Source organism: Apus apus, chromosome 10 (genome assembly GCF_020740795.1).
Source record: "Apus apus isolate bApuApu2 chromosome 10, bApuApu2.pri.cur, whole genome shotgun sequence".
Classification (NCBI taxonomy): Eukaryota; Metazoa; Chordata; class Aves; order Apodiformes; family Apodidae; genus Apus; species Apus apus.
The window spans coordinates 11,592,197-11,604,626 of NC_067291.1; the positions used below are offsets into that span (position 1 = coordinate 11,592,197).

The 12,430-nt window shown below is 45.2% G+C and overlaps 1 protein-coding gene across 2 annotated transcripts in view; it reads right to left on the bottom strand.

Annotated features, from left to right (window-relative positions):
- Positions 1-9,596, bottom strand: part of HOMER2 (homer scaffold protein 2) — a 73,759-nt gene extending 64,163 nt beyond the window's left edge. For both annotated transcript variants that reach the window (XM_051628103.1, XM_051628102.1), the window contains exon 1: positions 9,424-9,596. In XM_051628103.1, coding sequence (XP_051484063.1) covers positions 9,424-9,524 — 101 coding nt within the window. In that variant the 5' untranslated portion in view covers positions 9,525-9,596. The remainder of the gene's footprint in view (positions 1-9,423) is intronic.
- Positions 9,597-12,430: the final 2,834 nt, after the last annotated feature.

A 12,430-nucleotide genomic window follows, 5' to 3' on the forward strand; every position in this document is an offset into this window, starting at 1 on the left:
TACTCAGCAGTTGTGTATCTATTTTCTCTTCTGGCCAGTAATTCTGAGGTCATCCTGTAAAGCAGCTGACAAACAAACTCATTCCAGCACAACCTCATGTCACTTATGCTAATTTAAGTTATTTGGAAGTGCAATGTTACTTTGATAGGAGAAACCTTCTATAGTCATACCATGTTGCTCTATGTCTTAAGGACAAGGAGGAAAGACCAAACAGGGAACACAAAGCGGATTAGAGATTTTGATTCTGTTCCAAACCCTAAGCTTAAAAACTTTGGCAACTTCTCCCCCATATAATTTGAAATGCTAAATTATAATTCCATGGAGAAAAAAATTATTACAATGATCTGAACAATACACATGCAGGATTAGTGCTCTGAGACAGAAAAGTTTCAGGCTTTCCCTGCAGAGGCAAAAGCAGGTAACCACAACTGCAGGAGAGGTGTTTATCCCAGGCTTCGTGAGGAACTCAGTCCAGGTGAAGAGGAAGCCCTTCCCACAACCCTCTGCAAAACCACAGGCTTTGCAGAGAAGTCTGGGGAGGCAAAGAAGGGTGAGAGAGTGTGTTGGGAGCATCAGGCTGCATACAACTAAGTCCCTGAAAGCTGATGCATCTTCTATAATACGCAGTTTTGAAGGTCTCAAAAAAACCCTGATGCTCAGAACTTTCTGTCCAGGGAATACCTTTGAGGATCACACAGAAACTTTAAAGACACTCCTTGTCCTTCAGATCTTACAAAAGACAAAGTGTTATGTTAGTATTTCATGTTATGCACAAACACCCATTACCCTGCCTCAAAGTACAGAGAAAGGTAGAAGAGGCCCACAGGGAGGGAAAGGACAGCTCCTTGAGGAAGAATGGACCCGTGCACACTTCTGGATCTGTCTGCAAGGAGGCAAGCAGCCTCCCCATGAGTTCCAAATAACTCCCAGTCCAACAGTTCCCTTTCTAGAATACGGGATCTGATCCTTGCTCCACAGCTATTGCACCTCATTGTAACTGAGATCAGAGATTCAAGCTTTTAATTGAATTCCCTTGAATTTGGGTGGGTGTAGTGAAGTGTCAAATCCCTGTTCTCAGTCAAGCCCATTTCTGTTAGTCTTGAAAAGAACCATAAACCAAATTAGACTCCCTTTTTATGTATTAGCATTTTCAGATGATCCCTTAAATACATTTATAAAGACCACCTGTAGACAACAGGCAATATAAAATACCTATCTCCTGTAACAGACTACGCAAGTGACTAATAGCTGTCAAAGACAAAAAAATATAATTTAAAAAGAGAGCTCTCATTCACCTGTGTACTGTAAAGCTTTAGGTAACTAAATATCCTTTATTGTGCCATAAAAGAATAAATTTATCCCTATTGGAGGAGAGGGGATTATTATGCTAATTGTTGGATTATACATGTAAATAGGTAGAGTCCAAAGATGCTTTTATCTCCTTCCTTTATATAGAAGGGCAACAGTTGTGCCTTGGGTGTACATCATGCCCATGAGCACCCTCAGGGCTGCCCTGTTTTGGCAGAAACCTTCTGACAGGTCAGGGAGGAGTGTTTTGGTGTTGGAGCTAGCAGGGATTTGGACTATGTGAAGGTATAAGAGGTGGGAGCTCTACCTGGCAGGGTAATGCATAGGTACATCCTGGATAGAGATGGGGAGATGTCACGGCAGAGACAGGGGGACACCTACCCTGTTGCCATCTGCGCACTGGTGTCTGAAGTACCTACCAGAACAGAGCTCCTGCCTCATCTTTAGACATTACCATCTCTGAAATAAACAAAGATGTCAGACTCTCCACATGTTTCCCCACACATCCTCCAAGCAGCCCAGAGCCCCCACACAGTTCCAAGTGCTGGTCGGCAAGCTTTTGCACATCTCCTCTCAGAGCATTTCTCCCAATTTTAGTTTGTTGTTTTTTTTTCAAATGCTCTCATTGACAGTTTTCAGTATCAGAAAATAGATCACATGTTCCCACTTCAACAACTGCAGGGAGACATTTTAGATGTGTACAACAGATTTACAATGGGAAGGCAGAATACAAAAGCTCAGTAAAACCACGGAATGAAACAAAGGCAACAAAATCTTGCAGTCACAGATTACAGAGCAACTCACCAAAAGCTAAGAACTTGAGTCAGCCACTGCGACACAATTCGTATGAAGGAGAGTGTCCATCTTGAAGTACTAAATTTTCAAAAGGTAAAGCCTTGCTGAATACTCCCAGCTCTAGCTACACTACCTGTCCTTCTTCCAGGGATGACATAATCCGTAACACATACTGAAAATAAGATGTTGACACCTCCACATAATAAAACTAACATTTCCCTGCAGATCCACGTACAATTTAAATGTTATATTTTCTCACTTCTCAAATATAGTGCTCCATACCTGATAAAGATCTCCTGCAAAGCACTGAGCAGAGGCAAACAAGTATTTATACAGCAAGTACTCATACACACCACTTCACAGTCCACCAGGAAAGAACCTCAGTACAATGAGAAGGAGCTTTAGGAAAAAATACTGTATAAGCTGGCTACATATTTTTAGACATATTCCAAAGAGGCCTGTGCAGTCTTGCTGCACTGATATACTAAACCTTGCCTGATAAGAATGCAGTTGTAGGATTTCTACTATTATAACGCAAATGCTAACAGGGAACAACACCTAGCTGCTCCCAAGGGCCCCTTGACGTGCAGGCAGGAGAGTGCAACTTCTACAGAAAATTTCTTTTTGAATTACAGCAGGGCTCAAGTTTTTAAATCCTCCAGGCCACAGTGAAACTTCCAGACAGAAAGAAAATAGTTTGTCACCTCAGAAATTCTTACAATCTTGCATCTTGATAAGCCATGACAAATAAATAAAACCAGACTAGTGCGTGTGGGAGGCAGGGAAGGAAGACACATTTCCACTGAAGTGAACAGGCTTTGCACAGACACCAGCAGTCACTTCTGCCCGCACCTCCATTGCCAGGCTCTCTTTCCTGTGTGAGATCTACCTTTTCTTCTCCATGATAAAGCCACAGTTGTTTTGCAGCTAAAGCTCCCAGTCCTGCCAGCCTTCAACATAAAGCCCACAAATCCTAACACACCTACACAGCAGAGCCTCCTGCTCCCCTATGAGTCATTAAGCAGGCTGTCCTGCTTGCTGATGTCATCCAGCAACATCTATTTTTTTAAACAAATCCTAAAACGCCTCGAGCATCAATTATTTAAAATATTATTTTCATTTTAATCCTGACCCCAGTGGCAAAATTACCACTACGAAGCATTTCCAAGTGATGCAAGAGGGTCCAATAGCCTCTAATAGTGGCTACGTCAATGAGGAGTAAGCAGCAGGCTACTCGTGTCACACATGAGCTAAGCAGAGCATCCAAGCCAGCAGGAGCAGGCAGATTTCTCTTTTACAAACAGGCAGAGAGCAGCTAGGATGTGTCATCAAAAACATAATCAAAGATCAACTGCATCATCTCATCTCATCTTGTTCATTTTGCATGAGTGCATATTACACAACCCCTACTCAGGCTGTCTCGAACCTGTGCAGGCTGATGTGTGGCTCTGGTGCAGCAGCAACCTTCCCTGATACTAATGGTCTATTCCCTGCCTAATTGCTCTTGCCATTAAAAGTGCTTCTTTAATGCTCAAGCTTAAACGCTTCCTGTCTTCATTTGAAGGCAGTGCCCTTGTTACATTCCAAGATTTAATAATAGGATCATCAGCTATTTACAGAGTACAGCTGAATTATCAGAGAAACAGAGTTGAAATACATTCCCCTAAGCACACTTACATCCTAAAAAGCCATATTCAAAACACAGTATAAACAAGTCACATGCTGCATTTCCAGTGCGCAAATGCAATGGACAGCATTCAAGGTGAAAGCAGGCAGAGATTTAGCCATGTAGCAATCTTCAGGGCTGAGGACTTTCCCACTCTGCACACGCCCAAAGTCAACAGGAAAACCAACAGCTGAAACAAAATGCTTATGCGTCCTTAAATATATGTTCACGGGTGAGGCTGTTTATTGTAGGCACTGCATTCATAGAGCCAAATGAATGAATAAAATGAATAAACAGCACTGCAGAAAGTCTGGGTGCAAAACCAGGCAGATGCCCTTGCTCTTGGGTTCTCAGCAAACTCAGTGCTCCACTCTGCCTGTTTCAGCCATGCAGGGAATATGCTTGAACACAGTTTAAAGAAACTGAACATTAAATAATTATTTTTAACATTTCAAATGTTGCTTTTATTGGGAGACCTACTCACCCTCTTCCTTTCATATCTAAGGAAGGGCTTGAGAGACATCCCAGCTTTGGGAAAGATACTTATCAGTTTTTTTCTCAAGCGATAATCAAATTAACAGTGGTAATTAACTCTGTTAGTAGCTGAAAGCAACTATGATTACCCTCTTAGCAATAAGTTTTCTTTCAGTTCACTCTTTTGACACCATTGTCTATGTGAGCAAATGCTGGCTGTGGTACTAGCAGATTTTTCCCTACCATAATTTATTGAATTTACCTCTAGTAGACCCTGCAACACACTTTGCCCTTCATGCCAATCATTCATTCATCATTTCTTCCTGCTACTCTTATTACCTTGTTTGTAATTTCTCTCAATCCCTATGTTTTCCTTGGAGTTTACTCATACAGAACATTTTTGCCCAGATTCAGTTATGTGCAGCTGCAATGTTACAAATTCCTCACATTATCATGTGATAGGTGACAAGGGCTCTCACTTGATGGCAGACTTGGGTGAAACACTCCATCACAGGTTTGCTCACTCACCTGAATGCAACCATAACAAAATCCTAAACATGCACAAATCCTTAAAACCATCCAGCTATTTTTTTGTTTTGTTTTTTTGTTATTTCTTCCTCCCAAGGTCCCTGTCTCTCTAACCTTATTAAACTGCATTAAATATAAGAAAGGAACTACACACAACAGGTTTTATACATACTGTTGAGGTCAACTGAGTTTTCTCATCCATTTCAGTGAACTCAACACACTGTTCCAGAACTTAAAGCTCTCTGGACCTGACTTTTTCAGTGACTCTTGTACAGACACCTCTACCTGTACACAGAGACAATGAATTCTTCAAGTCAGAACAGGAGCCATTTATACCCACACCACAAAATGGGAACAGCTACGTAAAGAACCAAGGCTGTGGAGAATCAAGCCTCCCCAGCCAGCTGCTTCAAAAATCATGAGATTAACAACATCCATCAAATCTCAGTCCCTTTCTTTGAAAACCTGTTGGATGATGCCTGATACATTTCCCCAAGCTATGCTAGGAGCTGAACTAAAGCTACTGACCTTAAAATACCAAAAAAGAGTCGCAGAGCTCAAAGTACCACCTGAGCTGCATTTGGAAAAACACTTGTCCCAGCCCCACTTTGAGGACAACATCTTTGCAGTGGAAGCTGGGTGCCACTATCTGTCTGCCTCTCCTGGGATCCCAGGATGTCCCCTTCCTTCATGGACAGATGGCTCAGACAAACTCTGGAGGGAGCTGGCATGAGACTCCCATGGATTTCAGTGGGAGCTGGATGATGGCCAAGGTGAATTTCCTCTACAACACACTATTGCCTGTATGGAGCTTCTTAGGCAAAGCTTATCACCATGGCATCTGAAGTACTGCCGGTAACCAGAACAGCCAGCTTGAACACTGTCCAAAATTAATGTCTTCCTATAACACTACCTTCATCACATCTCCTGCTTCCTTCACCACCTTCTTTCCCCGTCCTCCCACTTCTCTGCCTTTTACTCCCCAAAGAAAGCTGTATGTTGGCTGATGGACATTACTATTGCTAACAGCAGAAGGGAAGAGCGCAAGGCAGACTTTCCTGATGCTCTTAAATGTCACTGCATAATAAAAACACTACATATGATTACTCTCAGAAATACAGGCCCCCAACTGCACCTTTTCATGAAAAGGTTGCAGGAGAGGCTGAGTCTTGTTCATGAGTCCAGTTTCCTTAAGATGAGGTTATTTCATTGCTTGATCCAAGCTTGGAAACTCACTTTTTCCCCACCTTCCTAAGATGCGGGCTCAACACCCACCTGAGGGAAGCAGGGGCAGATCCTGCAAGGCAGGGCAAATTTACCATATCAGCCCCTGCACAAGCAGCCCAGAGAAGCCATCTCCTATCAGCCAAAAGAAATGTGTGCTATGGGCTAGTTCATCGTTAACCTGTGGAGCACACATTTTACACTGGTATAAAGCTTTCTGCAATGATTTCTAACACTCAGAGGCCTGATTTTAATTTTGATATCACTTATAAAACAGATTTAAAAATAAATTCTATTGCTAGAGGGTATTTGAATTAGTTGCATTTTAATCCAACAGATAATATAAGTAACAGCTTCAGCAGCAGTGATTTACAGGTCTGATCCAAACTGGTTACTTGTTACATGCCTCACAACAAGCAATATTTTGTAAGACAGGTAAGGAAATACAAAGACACTAAAGAAATTAAAATAGTAAAAGAATGCAAGCACCAATGGAAGCAGCTATCCAGTATCTCCTTATATCATCTAATAACTAAACCTGAAGCATCTTTATTACTAGAAAATTAGCTTAGACTGCTTAAATTGAAGTCAAATTGAATCAGACCACAGCTATTAGCTGAGAAGGTATAGCTCACTGAAATCAGAGCCATAGACAAGTGAGCCACATTCTTGGGTATGTTAGCTCTTGGCTTGCAACATCCAGAGATAAATCAGGTGGTACTTTCAAACAAAAATTTCTGGAGCTGGAAAGGCACTCTGTTGTGGTTTTCAAATACCAGAAGCTTAAGTTCCAAGACTATCAAGGTATCAACAACTATCAGATATGCTGGGTAGAAAAAAAGTGGTGATTTAAAAAAATATTTGCTCCCTTTAAAGTAAAAATTTTTCAAGTGAGATCCTTAACAGTGACTTGATCCAAAGACAATGGTTTTCAGCCAGCACGAACATTCACATTAACTTTAATGGGCACCAAAGCAGATTTTTATTTCCTGGACACCTTTACTTACAGCATGGTTTTCACACCCCCTGAATTACAGGCATTAATTTTTTTTTTAAACATGTAAATTACTTCTGTAAAACCTGACACTACTTTGCTGCCTACTAAGCTGAACTAAAACAACAGTTTAAATAGCTCAGCTCACAGCTAATAAGCAATTTAAATAGCTTTGCCAAGCTCAAGTAGCTATACCAGGTTTCATAGCACCATCAGTCACTGCCAAATCCATAGGCAGCATGTAAATGAACCATTAACAATGGCCACCCCAGGAAAGAAAAATAAAAAATAAAAATTTAAGAGCTATGAGTCAAGTTATTGTCACAATTTTTGTGGGAACATGCCCCGCACAGGACACCAAAACATGTCCAAGAAGCAAATCCCACTGGAATGCCTGGGACAAAATACATTCTATCAAGTAAGAGACTGTGCTCTGATCACAACTTGCCTCACAAGACAGATGAGTACACAGGTGCCCATGATCACAAAAGGGAAAGCTGAAGCACACAGAGGTGAAGGATTTGCCAGAAGAGATGGAGCAGGGAGGAACCTGGGGAGGGTTGCTCCTGTGTTATCTGTGCTGAGCTACAATAGCACTGTCACATACTTCCAAGTTCTCTGTATCAGAAAGTTGAATGGCAAGATAAATATTTTGCAAGTGTCTTGTGTCATTATCAAAAAAACACACCTTGTCTGCACTCTGTACAGACTGTACGAGCGTGTACAACCCACGCCAGAACCCTGGGAATGAATGATGCTGGGAGGCTGATCTCCCATGCACCGATGCAAGACTGAAATAATTTCTTTTTAATCACATTAAAACAGGCTATTGAACTAGACTGGTGAACCTGACTCATACCTGCACAAGTCTGCACGACCCAACACAGCACACATAGCAGTGCAGACACGAGCACAACCAGAGCACTCAAAAGCCTTCAAGTCCTTCACAGTTTGAGCAGCTCTGAAGGCAGAGCAGGACCACACCAAGCCCAGAGCCAGGACTCACAGAAGGGCATGGGGGATCACTGCAACTTTCTACTCAGTTCTCCCCAAGCCACAACTAAACTTTTCAGCCAAACTGATGTACCAGCATGGAAACAGTTTAAAAAGGCACCAGCAAAAACAATTGCCTTTAGAGACACCCAGGTAAAATTCTGGGGGCAGTTTTCCCTTGGATGGATATTTCTGACCATCCTGGACTCAGTGAGGCAGCTGCTCCAGCCAGGTTTTGATGCTTCTTTCCCCAACCCCAAGGATAGTTTCTGTTTTATTTTCCAGTGGAAATGTACATAATTAAGAAGTAGATACGCCCCTTGTAATCCTGAAGTGAAACACAGGAAGATACTTATATCTTATTTCTCCCTCTGCCCCTATACTTCTAGTCAGTACACCTAGGTATCAAATTCAGACACATGCACAGCATTTTAATTCATTATTTATCCATATTGTCTCAAATTCTATCCCTTTGATAATAATAAACAGATCTATAGTGGGAGTTTGCATAGCTGGAAGCAGCATGAGGAAGCTCAAACTGGACAACGATTTCTTACCACACGGGGGTGAGGAGAGGTAAGGAAGAGAAAAGGTGTAAGAGAGCATAATAGGATAAAAATAAAGCAAATTAAATGAGGGGGTCTGGAATCCCCCAAGACATTCTGGTCGAGAGGATCTCAAACCTATATATAGTTCAAGCCAAAAAGCATGTTAACCTCCCTTTCCTGATATTTAGTTCACAAACTGCCCTAATGCCAGCATTTGGCTTTTGTCACCTGGTTAAAGTTAGAGGATAGGAAAAGTGCAGGACTGATTTTTTGAAAAATTAAGACGAAATCTCCAAGAGGCTATCACATGTGATCAGAGACTTCTGGCACGATACAACAAAACCACAACAAACAAACCCCAAAACAATAAAAAAAACCCAACAAGGGCGGAGGAAATATTTACACAAATTAGCGAACAACCGGCACAGTTCAAGCAAGTTTATTGTGTGCCTCCAGCAGCCGAGAGCTGCCGCGGAACCAGAGCACGGACCATCTGACAATGAAGTGGCCGCTCGGCGCGGTGCGCACATCTCGCAGCTCCCCGGCGAGGGACCGGACCCCCCGGCCCCGCATCAGCCTCCCCCGGCCGCGACACCCCCCGCTCCTCCCCGCTTATTCCAGCGGGGATTTTGCCACCAGTAACGTGCCACGGGCTGCTTTCCCCCCGCTACACGCCCGCTCCACGGGTGGCTCGGGCGGGAGCCTCCCCGCCGCCGCTCCGAGCGGGCGGTGAGGGATGAACTACGTTACAAAACGCCGGTTTTGGGGAGCGCTCCCAGGGCGGCCGCGCTCTCCCAGCGCTCCGCGCCACCCGGGCGCACCTGCGGCGGGGCCGGGCGGGACGCGGCGCCCGCACGGGAGGGTCGGTGCCCACGAGTGGCCGGTGGACTCACCCCATGTCTCGGCACCTTTCGGCGGCGGTGGCGGCGGCGGCACTCCCGGCCAGCTCCCCGCGCTCGGCGGCCAGCGGCGGCCGCGTCCCTACTTCGCACATGCGGCCGCCCCGGCCCCGGCTGGCTGCGGCTGCCCGGCGGCTGCTCCAGCTCCTGCTCCGGCTCCTGCTCCTCCTCCCGCCGCCCCCCGCCCCCCTTACATAACCGCCCTCCCTCCCGGGCGGCGGCACCGAGCGGCTCCCGCGGCTCCCACCGCCCTGCCAGGCGGCAGCGCGGGGGCGGCGGGGCGGGGCTGCAGGGCGCGCCCCCGAGCCCGAGAGGCGCCCTTGGGTGGGGGGATTTGTGCCCCAGGTGGGGAAGAAGACAGAGAGAAGGAGACCCGGCGGGAGGCTTTGGTATCTCGCCCCCCGGTGCCCGCGGGGGGTGCGACCTGCCCGAGGGGGACGGGGCGGCGAGAAAACTTCGGGTGAAGTTGTGGGGGTGACCCCTCCCACCCCCCCGAGCGGCCTCGCCCCGCTGCCGTGACACCCCGACGGCGAGAAGGGGTAGCCGGAGCGGCGGTCCCGGACGTGCTCCTCCCAGGACTAGGTTCCCCGGCACCCCCTGTCCCGCGACTGGCTGTGCCCAGACCGGCCTGTTCGCCCCGGGAGCGAGCCCCGCTCGGCGGGCACGGCTGGGTCCGAGAGCAGATCCCGAGGATGCCCTTCCGAGCCCTCCGGGCGGTGACATCGCCTCGGGATGTCTTGTGAAGCACAAGCAAGCGATTTTCCCACCATCGAGCCCTCCCCACGTCATGCCACGTTTCGAATACGTTTTTCCAGGGAAATGAAGGGAGCACAGCACCGTGTGTGTGCCTGCTCTGCCCTCCCAAGGGGCTTTTGAGCCACTGGGAAATTTCAGCCACCTGTGGGCAATGGGCCCTGGCAGACGCAGCCCCACAGTCCTGATCTGGCCACCAGCCTGCTGCTCACCCAGAAGTGCACATCGCATGAGGAGAACTGCTCCTCTTCTGGCCCTCCTCAGCCCCCCTGCAAATCCGTGCCAGGCACAGTCCCAAAGCTATCGTTTCCCTACAGGTTTCATGAAAATAGAGGGATGAGTCCTCTGACGGAAGGACAAACCGCACCGGTGTGGAAGAGCTGTGCTCCGGCAGCCCAGCCATGAGGGTGACACTGACATCTGCTCGGCAAGGACAGGATGCAAATCATGAGAAAGCCATGGACCTGCTCAGTCGGGTATTCATAGGACTGTACAACACAAACACAGCTATTCTTTTGTAGGGAAACGACGCTCAGTTCACACATAGGAGAAGATTTAAACTTCTCCCACACAAAGTTATAATTAATACTCTGCCATCGAGAGTGATTTTTTTTTTTTTAAACTCTCATGTTGATTTATCCTTTCTTTCAAAGAAAGCTTAGAAGTCGTTGGAAAGGCTTAATGTTTGCTCGATTTAACTTTGTGTGCGATAACGGGAGTTGTCCCCATAATTACCTGGGGACCTCATGGGAACCCTCAAAGGAAAACTTAACCAGCAACCTAACACCTTCCAGCTACGGAGAATGTAAGCGTCTCCCACTCTGACAGACAACTATTTCCTGTTGTATGGAATGCCAACATGGAATTTCAATCTCATACACTCAAATAAAGTCCATGCTGTGGGGAAAACAGCAGGGTGAATTGCACAGACATTTTCAAAAGGCTGTGGAATGACACCACTCCAACATAACCTGCTGTCTTTACCGTGGTCAGATGGTTACTGTGAATGTTGAAGGAGACTTAGCTCCTTACCTAACCACTGATATCTAAAGACTTCCCATTCTGCCAGCTGAAATGGAACTGAAAAGTTCCATTTACTCTGGAATAGTCACAGCAAAAGTGGCAATCTCTTCATGTTCACAATGGGCTGCAGCCCAGAATATTGCTTTGATATGATCATTTCTCTCTTCTTGGGGAAACAGCGAGAGGGGAATATTATCCAAGGGGAAAAAATAGCAGCCTGGCCATCTTGTGGAAAAAAGTAATCATAAACCGGATTAGTCTATCACACTGTTTTACACCATTTACTTAATGTTGTTAAATTACATACTCCATTCAGCAGAGAGGAGTTGTCTTAGTTCTCTCCAATTAATTAGCTCATATTGGTTGAGTATCTGAAAGCTGTGTTTCATGAACCAGTTCTGTAAGTAACTTACAAATATCTAATGGAATTGGATCAAAATGGGGTAATGAACTTGCTACATGCGTCATAAAGTGAAAACTGGAAATTGAAACTGCAGTTGCCTTAGCATTTTCTAATGTTTTAATCTTTTCCAGCCTTGCATTTAAGAGCGTATTTTCATCCCAATTATAAAAAAAGCTTAAGCTTGTGGGAGCATAACTAGCTGAGAAATGTGCATGATACAAAATTTTATATATCGTTTTTGTTCATAAGGTCTTCCCATTTGGTTTAGGCTTTTATAGGCTGAGCTGTATTCTAGAAGAGACAATTGTCACATTTCTCAAGCACCTTGAGACATTTGGTCTGGCAGACAGTGAGTTGACCCAGTATTCTGCTCATATTTGGGTGCACCCCCTTCAGCTGAAATTCCCTCTGTTCTTCCAGATGGATGAGATATTCCTCTTCCGGAGATGTGGCACATGGGTGTTGTCCTCCCATCTCTGTCAAAAAAGGATGAAGTCCCATCCTCAGTTTAAGTCAATGGTAAAAGTCTTGTGGATTTGAATGAGGCCAGATCTCATGCAAACTATTTAACATTATCAATATCGAATGAAGCCATTGCTCTACAGACAGTTCCATGTTGAAATCCTCTGCCATCACAGGGAGTCCTAGTTTGTGTATAGTTCCCATTGATCCACATTATTTTAGTATAACTTAGTATTCAATTTTTTAAGGTATTTTGGGCTCTCCATAAATGAGAACTATAAATACACAATCAAAATTCATCAGTTCTTTCATATGTGACATGATATTTCACTTCCAATGTGGCTTTGCTGCAGGATGTGC